This window comes from Tachysurus vachellii, chromosome 21 (genome assembly GCF_030014155.1).
Source record: "Tachysurus vachellii isolate PV-2020 chromosome 21, HZAU_Pvac_v1, whole genome shotgun sequence".
In the NCBI taxonomy this organism is placed as follows: domain Eukaryota; kingdom Metazoa; phylum Chordata; class Actinopteri; order Siluriformes; family Bagridae; genus Tachysurus; species Tachysurus vachellii.
In genome coordinates, this window is record NC_083480.1 from 6,637,604 (window position 1) to 6,655,103 (window position 17,500).

The following is a 17,500-nucleotide window of genomic DNA, read 5'->3' on the forward strand; positions in this document are numbered from 1 at the left end:
TCACTTTCTTTCTCGCTCTCTTGCTCCCCCACCCCCCAATGTTTTAATTTCTTTGCTATTGCTCTCAGTTTTGGAGGCATACATTATAGCTTGTTCCTCTCTCTCTCTCTCTCTCTCTCTCTCTCTCACTCTCTCCTTTTCTCTGACACTCTCTCTTTTTCTCTGACACTCTCCCTCCCCCACTTTTCTTGAACCCCCACCCCCTTGGATAAACAGTAGCTCAGTGTGTGTAGCTGGCCAGCAGCAGCTCTGTCTAGACAGGGTTTCCTCCTCTGTGTTTGTTTTGCCTGCTATCGGAGTGCTGATGTGTACCTTCAGGAATGCTGGAGGTGCTGGTGCACTGGACAAACCCCCCTTCCCCTTCTGGTACGAGCACTTTCCAGTATAGCCCCTGCACCATGTGGCTGTGTGCCGATGGCTGGGCAGGGGCAGAGGGGGGAAGCCATGCGTGGAGCTGCATTTATAACAGACCGCCATGCACACTCCCCCTCGCTCAGCTGAGCTCTCAGTACTTTCCAAGATCTCTGATTACAGCTGTGATTGAGCTGGTGAGACACGAGGGGGTGAGCCGACAACACGTACGCACAAAACCCTGAGTGTTCTCAGCACCCTCCTTCCTCCTGGGTCCACACACTGTCAGTAAGTTTCCTTGGTCACTCCCCTCGCGCCAGATGTGGCTCCCTATCAGGATGCAGGCCTGCAGCGCAAATCTACATCAGACACCTAGCAGCTGCCAGAACCTGCTCCACATGCTTTGTACAGACAATAAGGCCTTTCAGAGCAGTCGTGGGTGCCGTGACTGAGGTGCGCACTGGCATGATCCTGCGAGAAGCAGAGTCGTTCGTTATACAACGTGTTTTTTAAGCTGCTTTTATTCCACCTCTCCAACATCTGGTTACAAAACACACCAGGCTTTTTTCACTAAGGATTTGTCGATAACTTTAGCGAAGGCTGCGATATGTTTCTTATTAGCCCAAATGATTTCCAGTCTTTAAACAGTGGAAATTGAATTAAAGGTTTCATTTTGAATATGCGTTAATATCAGAAGGATAAAATTTAATTCTCGAGGTCAGCATGGGTAACCTTTAATGACCGATTTCATTAAATCTCACAGAGATCTAGGACAGTCGCCTACATTTGCCTCACATCTTAATACAATCCCATTAGGTTTAATAGGATAGCACATTATATTAGATTACTTAAAATAAAAAAAGGGCTTTCAACTTTCTTCAGTCTTGTATCAGACTTTACCTTTTTCTTTTACAGCCATTATAACAAACAGGAAAGAGTTAAATGGCATATTTATGTAAATATCTATCTTCTTAGCATTTTCTTAGGAACATATTTTTTAGAGCGATATATAGCAACAAGATGTGTTTATTAGCCTCTTCTGTGCTGTGACTGGCGGTTTGATTGGCATTTTTTGGGCGGCTTATGTCTGGTTATGTGTGGAGTCCTGTTTGCACCGCCCCCCCCTCACCCCTCACCATCAATAATGGCCATGGATTAGATCTGCCCTCCGAGTTCCCCCCATCTCCAGTCTGCTCTGGTTCCCAGCTTTCTGTTCGGCTTGTGTACCATTTACATCTGTTGATTTGTGCAGCGCTTCTTGCAGATGGATGACTGGAGTGGGTGATTATTGATTCTGCTGGGTGAAGCTCAGACTTGCATCATGACTCCACATTATACCTATAATTCGTTCTTATCCTGCATCACGGAGCTGGTTGATGTATTTCCAGTTTGGTTTAGGAAGGCGATGGAGTTTGCAACTTCATTTCGAATTAAAATGACCAGGTCAATGAAAAGATATATTATATCTGTATTAGCATACTGCTGCAAACTGTCGGAAGGTATTAGTGACTGGAAAAGATTTTGACAGAATTTGATGCTAGTAGCATACAGGGCATGGCAAACGGGGCAGCACCAAGAGTCTGGCCATGATTACTAAGGAGGCTTTCTCACTGCAAGTTTAGTCTGAAACGGAGCACGAGCTGCATGAAAAATTGCTAATGTGAAATTTGTCATGTGGACTGAGAAGGGCAGTGTGGTACCAAAGCCTGTAGGAGGTGGTGTCAGTTCAGTTGAATGGGAAATGTGATTCAGTATTGATCTCGTATCGTTCAGAAAGTAAAGTAACCTGTGTGTGCTGTGTTATCTGATGACATCATTCGTTTCCACAACACACGTGAACTACCAATGGCAGGGAAACGATTTGGGACACAGAAGAGCTGAGAGGCCTTACTGCACATAACAGCACCAAAATAATAATAATAATAAAATACCCTTAAAAACATTGTGTGCTGTGCGTTTGATGATGATTTAAGATGAACACAAACACATCAGGGTGCCTGCCCACTACGGGCAGTGGTGGCTCAAGCGGTTAAGGCTCTGGGTTGTTGATTGGAGGATTGGGGTTCAAGCACCCAGCACTGTCAAGCTGTCACTGTTGGGCCCTTGAGCAAGGCCCTAAACCCTTTCTGCTCCAGGGGTGTATAACTGCTGATCCTGCTTACTGACCCCAACCTCCAAATAGCTGGGATGTGTGAAGAAAGATTTTCATTGTGCTATAATGTGTATGTGACAGAAATAAAGTCTTCCTCTTCTTCTTTTTAATTTTCCTCTTCTTAATCTTCCTCTTCTTCCTCTTCTTCCTTGTATTCTTCCTCTTCCTCTTCCTCCTCATCTTTGTCTTTTTCCTCTTTCTCTTTCTCTACCACCTCTTCATCTTTTTCTTCTTCTTTCTCTTCTTCCTGTTTCTCCTTATCTTTGTCTTCCTCCTCTTAATCTTCATTTTCAATCAAGTGAATCTAGAATCCAGAACAATCGCACTCCGATTTGGACCACAGCTAACGTGCCCAGTGTGAAAACAACCTCAAATTCATGATTTTCACACAGCACAAACCATATAAATGTAGTTTGCATGTTTTATTTTTTCCCCCTCACGCTATCACCATGATATATAATGTATCGTGTATTACCAGGAATAATCCTGATCCATTGCTGATGCCTCATGCTATACTGTTACATATTCATGTACAGATCCTCTCAGTATGCATATATTCATAAGCTGAATATGTTTATTAATCATATGCTACATGAAATATAGGCTTTTTTACACTCACGCACACACGTGCACACACACACACACACACCTTTTTAGATGTATATATACAACGTACAACATGTATCTGTGAACATCTATTTTGTACATATATTTTTGTATATGTTATTTCCTTTACTGTAGATATTTTTATTTGCTGTTTAAACAGCATTACACTTCTTTAACACTCCTTATATTGTGGCGTTTTCCTTCAGTAAGCTCACTGTGCAGTTTACTCTGCTTTTGTTTACTTCAGGTTCTTGTAAAAGTGATACAGCTTCATTCTCAGCTTCATTTCAGAATGGTGGATGTGGAGTGTCTGCTTTTGTTTATTTTGTATTATACCACACCTGTCACTTGTATAATGTGCTTCTGGTGTTTTTTGTTTTTGCTGCCATCATCATTGAATACAACCTTTTGTTTTCTATCTCTCCTGAAAATAGAAGCTCACTGAGAAGTCAGACAATTGAGTTGCCAGGGTGCAGGTAAAGGAGGATAGAATTATGCTACTCATTTTTTTTCATATTTTTCTTTTCTTTTCTTTTTTTTTTTTTTTGCCCAGATTCTTTTGTTGGCTGTCAAAACGTCCAGGTGACTGGCATGTTCGAGCGAGGCTCCGTGGCAAACTAATAAAGGCTTTCTAACACAGGATGTCTGCCACCTGACAGTCGAATTAATGCACTGTGACTAGTTTAGAAATTTCCTCCCTTCAAATATTAGTATCAGCAGTGCACAATGAAGGTGTCATAACCCAGAGAAGAGAAGAAATTTTGTCCAGTGGTGCCTCTGACATAATCTTACAGGGTTTTAAATATAGTTTTCAATTTGCAACACTCAGACTGATGTTTTGACCTGTGCATCCTTCTGCATACTGAAAATACTGCGTTAACTGAAAAGAAGTGATTCCTAATTAGAAAATTTGGGAGTGTGGTAAACAATACCACCCTTGAATTCATCTTATTTGCCTCTTTTCTCTCTGTGTAGATCCCATTAAGACAGCTCAGGGCTCCCTGTCCCTCAAGGCCTACAGGCTGACTCCTAAACTCATGGAGATTTGCAGAGAGAAAGACTTCTCCTCAGAAAGGTATGATACATTCAACTTCTCTTACACAGACACAACAAGCCACATCTGTCTTCTAGCATACATTTATAAACCACACACACGTACACGCAGACAAAACTCATCAATTCCAAATCCCCTGCTATTTTCTCTCATTTGCTCGTATTGTGCTTCTTATTCTGATTTAAATCCCGATAGGCTTTCAGGCTTTATTTTTTATTTTTTTTATTTTTATTTATTTTTTTAAAATACTGATTAAATAAGACGGTCTTCAGCACATTCTTTTCATCAGGAGTATGCTAGCTTTAACCTTGAGCGCTCTTGATAATGACCAGATTAGCGCCGGCATGAAAAAAAAAATCACAGCATGAGCGTGACTGACCTCCTCATGTGGACACTAGACCACCGAACTGACCGAATGATCCGAATGAGTGATCAGAGGAGAAAGAGAAAATGAAAGAGTCTCCTCATGACTCACTGTTTCATACTTCGTTTGCTCTCACAACAGCTTCAGTACTTCAGAGCTTAAATTCCACAAGATCTTGGAAAGATTCTTGTCCATGTTGATGTGATTGCATTATGCAATTCCTCTAGCTTTTTCAGTTTTTTTATTATTATTTTTTTCTCTCTGGATTTCCCAAAGGTTTTCTACTGGATTCAGATCCGGAACACCAGTGAAGAGCACTGAAATTTACATTTACACAATTTGGCAGACACGCTTATCCATTATCCAGCTTACATTTCTCATTTATACAGCCAAGCAATTAAGGGATAAAAGGCCTTGCTCAGGGGCCCAGCAGTGTCAGCTTAGTGGACTTGGGATTCAAAATCACAACCTTCTGATTGTTAGTCCAATACTTTAACCACTAGGTTACCACATCCCCTGAAATCACTAAAGTCAGTGTAATGCTCATGAAACCAGTTTATTATATTATTATGACCCTTAGAAGATGGTAAATTGTAAACTATAGAGAGGAAGGGATGCACATGCTCAGCAACACTAATCTAATTAGTATTAACAGGGGCAAAGTGTACCGGGAAAACATTCCCCAGACTATTACACCACCTCCACCAGTCTGGACTGCAGGCAGAAGGCAGGTTGGATCCATGGTAAAAACTAGTAAAAAAATCCAGATTCATCAGACCAGGCTACATTTTAATAGTCTTAATCTGTTTAGTTTCAGTCAGTTTGGTCCAACATGGTCTTGTGCTATAGTTACACATCCAGCCTATGTTTTGACATCATGTGCATTCTGAGATGCTGTTCTTCTCACCTAAGTTGAACAGAGCGGGTATACGAGATACTGAAGCCCGTCTGTCAGTTCGTTTCCATCTTCAGAGCCGCTGGAGTAAATGGATGTGTTTTCTTTATTGTGCCATTCAGAGTACACTCTAGAGACTGTTGTGTGTGAAAAATCCCAGGACATCAGCAGTTATAGAATTATAGAAACCAGTCTGGCACATACACGTCACAGTCAAAATCACTGATACCCTGAAGCTTCTGGCCCTATATATGCATGATGTTGTGCATTACTCTACTGCCATAAATTTAGCCAATTAGATAACTGCATGAATGAGGAGGTGTAAGGTGTTCCTAATAAAGTGCTCAGTGACTATTTATGGCCATTTAACCCTTGGTAATTTTGTGCAACAAATAAAATCCTCTGTTATATCTAAATTCAAATCTCTGTGACTGCCTCGAACAAGGCTGCATGTTGGATTTTAAGCTCTGAACAGTTACTCAATCGATTTTAGGGGCTTTTAAAATCCTTTTTGTTCCACATGCCACCTACCAAAAAATCGGCTATAAAAAATATAGTACATAAATAAAAAGTGCACTGAAGTTCTGCTTAGCTACAACAAATAGAGATGGTCTCCATTGAGCTAGAGCAGAAGTGTGAACCCAAGATGAATTGTGTGTGTGTGTGTGTGTGTGTGTGTGTGTGTGTGTGTGTGTGTGTCTGCACAGCTTGAAGAAGGCCAATGTGGGCTATGAGAAAATGTTTGAGGAAGTTCCTATCGTTATCAAGAACTCTCACCTCGTCAACGTGCTGCTGTGTGATCTGGAGGACAAGACGACAGAAGTGGAAAAGCATGAGCTGCTTAACCTCTCTAGCAGGTTACAGACACACACACACACACACACACACACACACACACACACACACACACACACAGCATGCACAATTGGAATTCATTGTTCCTCCTGCATATAGCATAAACCTGAGGTGGGGTTTTGGCTTTCGTTCATTTTGGTTGTATAAACAAGCATTAAAATGGAAGGAATGCAGCATTACGGTGATGTGGTGAACTTCTACACTGAATATTAAAGCCAAGTCAGGCAGATGCATTCTGGATCAATTGGTAGGAATTATTAGCACATGCAAGAACCAACAACCGAAGATAACGAGAGGTCGATTAAGCACCTGATTTTCTTAGGGAAAGTACAAGATCTCTACAATTATGTAAAAGATTTATAGCATGTGCTGAAGACAATAACAGCTTATTATTTTATTCCTTTCCCTAAAAAAAAAGTCAAAAGAAAAAAAAAACAAAAAACAAATACAAGCTGACATTGGGCTTGTTGTGTCAGATGGAAGAAAGGGTTTTAACATCATAACATAGACCAGAGAGACCAAGTATCAGATTTGTTGTTTTAATGCAAAATGTATTGGGGAAAATAAGAAAAGAATCTTGCTGCTAGAGAATTAACCTTGGGGTGAATAACGGAAAAACAATAAACAAAGGATAACTGAGATTTTAGATACTCAAAGTTACACAATGAAAAATACATTCTCTTTCTTGATATCTAAACATGAAAATGCAATGATGCCCTGAAATAATGCACTTGTCAAAACCATTTCTAGGCACCTGCTGTGTAAAGGGAATAGCTATTCAGTATAGATCTAGTCCAACTACACAATGTGACCAAAACTATGTGGATACCAGACCACTCAACATCCCATTTCAAAGCAGTGGGCATTAACATGCCCCCTATTTACTGCTTCACTCTCCTGAGAAGGCTTTCCACCAGATATCGTAGTGTGGTTGTGGATTTTTTGCTGTTCGCCACTCACAAGAGCACAAAAGTTCAGGCACTGATGTTTGGCAAGAAGGCCTGGTGCTTTTGGTTTTCCAGTTCATCCCAAAGGGGTTCAGTGTGGTTGAGGTCAAGGCTCTGTGTATACCATTCAAGTTCTTTTGCACCATGCTTTGCAAACCAACACTTCATGGACCTCATTTTGTACACACGGACATTGCCATGCTGGAACAGGTGACAATGGGATAGACTCATAAGCATGTTTAGGTCTGCAGAAACATTTGTCCATGTTCGGCGCTAGGATAAAACAGTAATGTACAATTTCATGCTCATAGATTAGCAAGGAATAAAAAAAGCAAAGACGGAGCTAGGCACAATGTACTAAAGTATGTGGGCTGATAACTGTGGCTTTCATTGGCTCAAATGTTCTGGCATTTTCCATTTTCCATTTCGATTTTAATGTTGGGCCTGTCTGCTATGGTCTGAATATGAGCACCCATGCACCACCGGCCTCGTTTAAGACTCACTTAATTCTGTCGGACCCTAGTGCCTTTGCTTTCATCTTGCATCATCACAAACGGACATGAAGAACAATGCAGCCTTTTTTTTTGTTATGTGCAGTAAAGCACATCATCTCTGTCTCTCAGTGTTCCCCTGCCACTGTCATCATTGACTAAGGTTACTTTACTTCTTGAATATGTGCAGCTCAGAGCACGAGTTGTGTTCACATTCATAGTAATCAATGCACCGTTCCAAACAAACACTCACCACATTATACAAGTAGTCTGGGGTTTGGTGCTACAGTGCAATTTTGGGTCCACATGAATGCTTTCACCTGACCGAATTTCTAGGTGAATTGTGCTTTTGTTTCAGAAGAAACTCCCAATGTGTTAGCATCCTTATATTCTTTAAATGAAATGATGTAATTCTGGATCTGTCCGATGTCACGGTTGTCTTCCAGGACCTCGTAAGCACATAGGAAGTAAGGGGGTGACACACAGAAACTAAATGCCCAGGGATACTATCAATGAGTGATTAAGGGTTCTCAAGTTCAGTAGTGATTTGAGCAGGATTAAGTTGTTTTTATACATACCCAGTACAGTCATGTTGGGATTCTCTTCATCTACTAATTCTCTTCATCAACTAATGCTTGGTTAGCTCGAGCTTCTTGTCCTTGAATTGTGTCTCATCGGCATAACCAAACACAACGTAAACATATAAGACTGACAAGTGAACTGTTACAGAAGCAGATGATGTAGTACTGAACCTTGAGGAACACCAGAACAGATATGGATCCTCTATATCTTATTCAAGTGCATTTTTCTGTTGTATTATTAAAAGCATAGTACAAAATGACAGAAATTTCCATGACCTTGTCTGCGACTAGGTAAGAAAGCTCATATCGACATGCTTTGGTTAATTTTTTTTCTTTTTTAATTTTAATTCCTTATTAAAGTGTTGAATAACTTCTGGATGTCGTCATGACAACAAGCAGTCAAAAGTTCAAAATTCTCTAGCAGTTTGCAATGAGCTGTCAAGTTATGAGTCAAGAGGATCAGGAAAACGGCTTTTTTTAATAAAAAGATGTCTAAATGTTTATGGGGACCAACATTACAAACTGTGAAAACTTCAGATTTCAGTAGAAACAGACCCAATAGTAAAAGAGAACAAAAACTGGCAGAGATGTTCACAAAAATCCCAAACAAACATCAAGAAGCTCGAAAAAAAAAAAATCTTTCAAGTGAATAAAAACTCATGCTTATGTCACATTCAGAAATATCGTTCTAATGAGGTGAAAAAAACTAATTACAGGGACGTTGACATCAGCTAACCTTTGGCTGATGTTTGCAGTATCTGTTGCCAGGATTAACTTGCCAGTTGTCCTAGAATATAGCTATCTATCGTAACTATGAGGCAGAATGATTAGCTATATGATCTGCTGCACTGCTTCCTGTGAAAGATGGCCTCTATTTAAAGAAGATGATTAACGTTATAAATGAAACGATCTTAACGGAGCACAGATCTAATAACATTGATGCAGTCAGTCACAAATTTGGCCATCAAAATTTAAAAGAAAAAAAATTGTAATCACAGATACAGATTTGGCCGATACACTGTATATCGTTTGGGTCTTTCATACATAGAGCACAACATGTTTTATAGTATCAAGTCACAAAGAAATGAAGTGAAAGAGGGCAACAGTTTTCACGGTCAGTTTTGAGTAAATCAGGTATGGGATGAGAACACACAGATCTAACGCAACTTGATTCTGTTTACTGTTTCCTTTTCTGTCTGATTTAGCCAAATTATCTGAAACCGTATGCTTCCCGGTTCAAATGGCCGCTTTCACGTTACCAATTATTCATGTGAACCGTGTTATTAGTGCGTTTACTAAACCACACACTAAGCCAATGTCCAGGGAAGTGACATTATACACGGCTAGACCAGCGAGTGATCAGTGACCTCTCACGTTTAGAGGAAAGAAAAGGAAGGAAGGAAAAGGAAGACCTGCAAACATGATAACTGAAAGGGTTTCAATTTTGATTATAGCAAATATAGTACGAGAAGTGAAAAATGTAATAGCACAATATTAGTGTCGAGCAAAACAACAGACTTTTGAAGAGAGATTTGCTTTAATAATAAAGAAATAAATCTGTTTTAAACATAAATCTTCTCCTCAGTTTTCTCATTTCGGTTCTGTGTTGCATAGAAACGTCCCAACAGATCTGCAGATAAATCAATAAATCAGATCCTGCATATGGTATCAACATGTGCTTTTATTTTTAATTTAGTAATGCACTTGTGAGAGGTTTTCAGTTTCCAATTAGCATTTTAATTTTATTAATTACATTCCATGCAGCCTTGGTTGAGATTTTAATTTTATTTAATTTTTTTTGCCTTGCTTTTATTGCTTCTTTGTTGAAGGTCCAAGTGGGTTTGAAGGTCTCTCTCCCAGTCGACTAGAAAGAGAATTTTATCTTTTTAATTTGTCTCTCTTAATTCAGACCTGTCAATGATTTGTCTTGGATGAAAGGCAGGTCTCTGGCAGCTCTGTTTAGCACTTGAAAGAATAGTTTGCCCAATTGCTTGCCCTTCTTTGAGGAAAAGGTGTGAAGGAACGTGCAACTAAACATACACGTGTGAGTATCTATACAGTACACAGCCTCAAACATGATAGTCTGTGTAGTAGAATTGTTAGATGATTTGGAACAGTTCATTAAAATGACTTAATCCTAATCCTGCTAGTTTACAGGATTCGATGCAGAAATGATGAATTTTACTAGAAATTACATTATGAACGTTCTGCCAGCTTTTTGTGAGCGACTATAAAAATAGTAGGCATTCCTCCACACTCTGATTTTCAAATCTAAAAATTTATATCATTTCAAGCTCAGAATTGGTTCAAATGACTGCATGTGTTTGAAGCTAGCGGCATGAGTGCGCTCACCCTTTTTGTTTCCATCTCACTCTCTGTCTCTGTCTTTTTATCTTTAGCCGTTCTCCGTCTTTTCCTCTCTAATGACTGGAATACTAAAAAAGCGTGCAGGCATGGCAGATTTATCAGTGGCTTTGCTCCGGCGTTCTTTTCCCTCCATCTCTTCTCTCTCTCTCTCTCTCTCTCCACATCTGTTTAAGTTATCTCTTTGCAGGCTGCTGTTACCGTAGAAACCAAAGCAAACACCCGACCGCTGCAGCCCTTGCTAGTACAATACCTCCCTGTCTTTCTGTCGTTCTTTTCCCCCCGCCCTCCTTGCCTTCCTCTCTAACCCTTCTCCCTTCTTCCCAGAGGGTTCACATCAAATCAGCTCTCTTCATCTGAGGGGCTAAATTGAATTCGTTTTTTTTTTTTTCCCTGCATGGAGTGAAAAAAGAATTATGAGTTTTACAGTGTGTGGATGGAGGAAGGAGGCAGGGTTTTGAGGGGTATTGGCTGGTGCTGGGAGAATCTGTAAGTCTTGGCTTGGCTCTAAAATAAAATAAAAAAAAATGTGGTATTCAGTATAGCTTCAATTTGAAATAAGCCTGCCTGTCTGGAGGGGCCTGCCACTCTCCTGTAGCCCCCCCCTTTTCTTTTTTTTTTCTTTAAACTTTCAGTCTGTTCATCCCTGTTCTGATCCATCAACTCTTGGACTCTAAATCCGTGTACATGTGTGTGAAAAGCACTTCATAGCCTGAACACACTAGCATTTGCATTAAGAGAATAATAAAGCATTTTGCGGAACCGCCCACGTTTTTATTTATTTTTATTTTAACGCACAATCGCAGAAATCGTTCCACCTCTTGTCACTTCAAATGATGGTGCATAGCCTCTTACTTCATGTGAAAATCGACTTGGCTTGCAAGACTGAACCACACGGCTGTCTTATTTCTCTGTGTTGTGGTGAAATTAGAGTTAGATCTTTGTCTGGCCTCAACAGATCCCTTCCTATACCACTAATCTATCACGGCCCGTTCGCTCAGACGGTCTCATCCCAAAACCGAAGGGTCAAACATGCGGCTTAGATTTGAACAAATGCAGACTGATGAGTTTGGATGCCGCTGTTTGTCCGGCAGCCTTCGAATCGTTGCGCTTCATTAAAGTAAATCCTGCTTTGCGTTACAAAACCTTTCTGAATTGTATGTTTGCTTTCCGTTTTGCTTCAATAGATGTTCTGAACGGTGTGCCATGTATTTTTTTTTTTCTCATTACAGGGCAGGTCAGAAAAGACCGGGTGGTGATCATCTCTCTCTCTCTCTCTCTGTTTCTTTTAAGAGCATACACAGAAATCTTTTTGCCACAGAATAATCGCTGCCACAAACATCCAACATCTAGTTTTATCTGAGTGGATTTTTTGGTGTCTCTTTATACTACTGATGTATATTTCATGGGTTAAGGCAGATTTTGCTGCAGGCTAGCAGGGCTAGGCCATGCAGGCTATAGGTAGGCATACAGAAATAATGGATACTGACAGTCTCGCATTTTGTAAATGTAGATGAAATGTAATGCCAGGAGTATGGCTTATTTCTTCCGGGAAATAAACCAGAATATCATTGATTTCGTTTGCTTTAAGCAAGTGTCCAAAGAATTTAAAATTTGAAGTCACTTCAGTTATTAACCAGTCAGGATTAAACAGTTTGACTAGTTTCCTGGGCAGCAGAGATACAACACTGCATCGTATCGTCTCTTGGCCAGTTACTGATATCAGCTTGAATTTGTAATTGAGTTTATTGATATTTTTTATTATGAGATTTTAATAAATGTGCCCCAGATCTAAAGTAGTTTCAAAATGCTTTCTTTATCAGGTGCTTCCATTAACTTGCGAGTTACTCTAGCTAAATAGAGCAATTCCCTTACCTATACCCAAACCTTAGCACTGACCTGATGTGTCCTTAAAAAAAAAGGACAGGGGGGGTTACACAATTAATCCTGCCAACATGCCACAAGATGATCCAAACCTTCCAGCAGTCGAATGCTAAAATAACACAATTTGTCTTGCTGAGTCACCTTTTTCCTGTGGCAGCCTTTATTGGGACACCATGTTCCTTAGTCAGACCTTCTGCAGATCCAACTGCGTCACCGAAAGGGTTCAGTTACGGTAAAGGAAGAGCATGGCGCCCTCCTTCTTGTTTCACTTTTCTGGAGATACCCACCCCCTCCTTTCCTCTTACCCCACCCCGTCAGGATTTCATTCACAATTAGAATTTTGCTGCTTAAGACCATGAATGGCACATGAGCACGGCTGACATGAACGTATACACCAATTGCCATTTGCAGTGTGAGAATTTTGCATTTTATTTATTTTTTGAGACCACACAGAATATACATGACTCTGTAATATTTTTTTTGTCGGTGTACTGTAGGAGATTGTATGTGTGTGTGTGGGTGTGTGTAATTCAGCTAGTGTGGGAGAGAGTATTCTGAGCTCATTGGAGGCTGAATAATGAGGTGCATGGGAAAAGATGGAGGTCATATTGGGATCCCTGCCCTCATTCATCAGAGCTGGCACACCACGACAGAAAGCCTCTTCAGAAACATTAAAAACTGCTTCCAGGGCCACACACACACACACACACACACACACCAACACACACTTGCTTACTTTCTTGCCAAACCTGCAGAGCCAGCAAACTCTGTAATTTGCTGGGTAGGGGTAGTTAAATGGGAAAATATGTTATTTTTTCTTGTGCCCAGTATCCAAGTTTACATACATTTTTCACAGGCTAATTCTTTTCAAAACTGATTTTTTATTTTTTTTTTACTTTCCAATTCTAAATGAAACCACAGTTGGACCGAATGCCATGAGGAGGCGTGTTTAAACACCTCTCCGAGTAAAACTTTGTTATTCCAACATGTCATCTCCTGCCTTGAACTGTCAAAGCAACTTCTATGGAAAAACCAAAATGATTTTATTGTTTGAAACAGCAAGAGTTCTCTTTACAGCAAGAGTTTTCCTTTATTTGCTTATTTCTAAAATGCACACTTCAATAGAAATGTGCCTTCTGCTTAATATCAATATTAAACTATTCTAATAAGAATTAATAAATGAACATTTGTCGAACCGTTTCGAGTGTGATCTGTTCAGCATCACTGGTTTATGTCAATTGCAGTTCAAGACCTGTAACGGAGTCATAATGAATATTATTAGGAAATGTCTCATGAGCTTTACATATAGCTGTCTGTTTCTGCTCCAGAAACATCTAGCTTTTGAGATTTTCTGTGTGCAGATGTGGCTGGAAAATAATCCCTGAGCAGAATACTCGGATTGATAACTGGTTATCACTGCTGGTTCGTATGTAGACACGTTTTAACACCATGGTTCTGTTCTGACTTTGTCTTCAATCGTTTATTTAACAAGTGTATGAATGTGTGTATGTAAGTGTGTGTGTGTGTGTGTGTGTGTGTGTGTGTGTGTGAGACAGAATTACTTACACTTTGTCCTTACCTGCAGGTTCTGTCTCATCTGTCTTCCAAGCACATTTAAAGAATTTTCCTGGAAGATTAATGGAACTTGCTATTGTAACTAATTGGCTGCTAATGTAGATTAATGCTATGCTAAAAGTAAAAAAAAAAAAGGCTAGGCATGGGGTTTAGAAGGAACTTAAAAGTATAGTCCTGTTATCCTCTCAGTCCTTGACTTTGATGTTCGACATTAGACCCAGCAGCAGCATGGAAATGGATTTGCATACTGCTTCAGCTATGTAGCTTTCCATGTGATGTTTTTTTGAGATGTGATGAATCATTTATTTGTTTCCTAATGAAACTCCACCTATCGATGCATTTCCTGCTCTCGAGCAGTTATTTATAACCTTATTGCTGGAATTCGTACTCCCTGGGTAACTCGAGGTGCTTTGATGGTATGGAATTCCCGATATTAACGAGTGAAATAAGCATCCAAATGTTTCCTCGCTGACTTTCACTGAACATGAAACAACTTTCAAAAAGACTGATTTGTGGTTTTCATTCTAGTGCTAACCCCAAAAATCAAATTATTCCATAATCCGAAGTTTGCCTAGAAAATTTGGAATCTCTCTTGCTCCATGATCTTCAGTGTCATCACAGAACAGTTTTGCGGGTTTTGGCTGGAACTACATGTCATTCTTCCAACCTAGGAAAGTATTTGATTACCTCACTGGATTTACTTAATGATGAGGGAGTAACAGTGACAAGGAAATATATCACACAACAGTAAATATCAATTACTTGGAATTGCGTTTGGCACATGATATTTTATGCAGACGAAATCTATCGGTTTTAAGAATGTGAGGGCTACAAATTGAGCACTTAAAGCAATATAGATAGAATGTTGTCTTGGTTTATGGTTTTAGATGTTAACTCTGAATGGATCTTGCTTTACGTGTTGTGTAAGTAGCTTTGAGTTGTTAAAAGCCAAATCTAATTCAGATTATTAGAGATTAAGGCCAAAGGAGTTGAAGTTGGACGAAGCCCAAAAGACTAACATTTCAGTATACGTGTGTGTGCTGGTCCGGCTACAGACAAGTGAAGAATTAAAAGAAGATATATGTGCTTTGGGGGGCTTTATGCCATGGTTTTGGTCCTTGTAAATCAGTACAACGCTTTTCTGAATGATCACCTTAATCCGGGATGAAGCATTTCTCTCCCAATGGGAGCGTACTCTACTGGGATGACACCACCCCATTCTCCACATGATCCAAGAGCTAATTTGGACTATTTAGATCACTATTTGGACTAAGGGCTAGTTAAACGATTGATTTTACGCCATGATTTTTGCAAACACTTATTGGAGATGAATTAAAACACCGGCTCTCTCTTTGAAAGAACAATGTTCATGTCTCCGGGACACTTCCAGAGACTTGTAGAATTTATGCCAAGACACATTGAAGCTGTTTTGGCAGCTCGTTGTGGCCCAGCACCTTACTAAGACATGCTGTGTGTTGTGTGTTTTTTTTTCTTTTTAACTGTGGGCTAAAAATATGTGTCTGTCTGACTGTGGTAGACTTCCAGGTTTTTCCAGAAATGAAGTGATTTTCATGTTGGTTCAAAAGTAAGTCTGAAGTAAATATTTGTCATTGTCTGCGAGATCCTGACTGCATGAATGAAGTCAATTTGTTCTGCTTTTCCTTCTGCTCTAGCTCTCATCTCGAGAAAAGCTTGCAGATGCTGATGGACCGAGTGGACGACATGTGCCAAGACATCAGCAAGTACAACAACTACAGCCGCAGCCTGAGCAAACAGCAGCAGCAGAAACACCAGGTAGCACATCCTTCTGCTTCTCAAATCTTTCCACAACCTGGTTGTTGCCTTCATCAGACACAATTACGAATGTTTAGTCTTTCAGAGAATAGAGCATCCCTTTTTTTTAATGTAGGATTTGTCAAGCTGTTTTAAATCAGAAGAACAAGTAAAGAGTTACATCTGGTCTACACCAGAACAAACATTCTTGAAGGCTGGCCATTGTAGTAGATACTTTCGTTTGTGCTTTTTTTCCCCCTCCTTTCCTTCCTTTTATTTTGTGTGAACCCTAAAAAGCGCTGAGGTACTTGTTTTGTATTCAGCCAATTTGCTTAAGTCTGTACTATTAAGAAGCCCAACATCATGTATTCAGCATAAACCACATCGTGAATATTTATTCACTTCTGTGTATTGTGTTTGGCCGTGTTCCCAATGAGATTCACTGCTCATGAAGTGCCCTTAGAATTTTAACAACAATCCCTAACCCTTGTATGTCGGTCCTCTAGAGATGTTTCACCTTCCTATACTGTGAATAGATCCTAAAATCAATCATTAGGTTCTGAGAGTCTGCTTTCTTGCATGTCCAACCGACCCACCTGCTGGTTGATCCAGCCATGGTTTTCTTTATTTCCTCTATTTATGCTGGCTTGATTTGGACTGGCACGCTGCCCAGTGCCCTCCAGCTCCTACGTCCTGCACCTCCATCTGCTGAAGGAATCTTCTCGTGAGTTGTACTTTGCAGGCGTTCAGCCATGTTTTTCGGAAAATCAATATTTATCACTGAACAGATCGTCCGGGGCTGTGCGCGGTTACTGTGGCTACGTTGTGCTGCATACTGCTGTATGTCTGAGCTCACTGCATTAGCTCTGGTGTTGATAAGAAGGAGCCACTTTCTCTCCAGAGCTCCTCGATGCTGGTCTATATTGTTCAGGTGACTTAGATATCAGCGCAGTGAGGTTGCCTTAACGTGTTTCTAACCGAATTCTGGCTTTCAGTATATTAAAGGTTAAAGCATTTCCTCTTCAGAAGTATGTGTTGTTTTGCTGCAGTGCAGAGAGCCACTAGCAGAACATAAAGCCTTCCAAATTGGCTCTGTGAACTGAGTGAGGCTTGAAGGAAATCGATGGAGTTGCCTACTGTGTCAAGTTCGGGGATGAATCCAGAAAAGCTTTTGTGTCCCGTGTGCCGTTACTGATTGAGACAAGTGTACGTGTCTTCCTCATGAGACTGACACAAAAGTGTGTGCTGGAAATCCAAAGTGCTTATGGGTCAGCGATCTTCAAAATAAAATCCAGACATTCATTTTCATGTTTACTGTGACTTATTTTTCTTCCAGACATTTTATTTGCCATATTTTAGATTTGATGTCTGGAGCTGTGTGTATGAGTCGATCTGTCGATATTTTATATGATTATATGGTATATTGATCTGTTGCTGACATTCTCACAAGCATGCTTGTTTTGCAAAGATGCATCAAGCTGAATAATTATCAGCCTTCTTGGAAAAGATGGGTAAAAGAAGGTATTAAAAATGTCTTCATGGTTAATTAGCTAAATCTCAAAGGTTTGTAGTGGGGTTTGGGTCAGGGGACAGGCTGATTTATGGAGG

At 40.1% G+C, this 17,500-nt stretch overlaps 1 protein-coding gene across 1 annotated transcript in view; it reads left to right on the top strand.

Annotated features, from left to right (window-relative positions):
* The window catches only part of eif3hb (eukaryotic translation initiation factor 3, subunit H, b), a 69,672-nt gene that overhangs the window by 44,656 nt on the left and 7,516 nt on the right, over positions 1-17,500 (top strand). Inside the window, exons 4-6 of the mRNA XM_060857219.1 lie at positions 4,085-4,184; positions 6,130-6,279; positions 15,793-15,913. Coding sequence (XP_060713202.1) covers positions 4,085-4,184; positions 6,130-6,279; positions 15,793-15,913 — 371 coding nt within the window. The remainder of the gene's footprint in view (positions 1-4,084; positions 4,185-6,129; positions 6,280-15,792; positions 15,914-17,500) is intronic.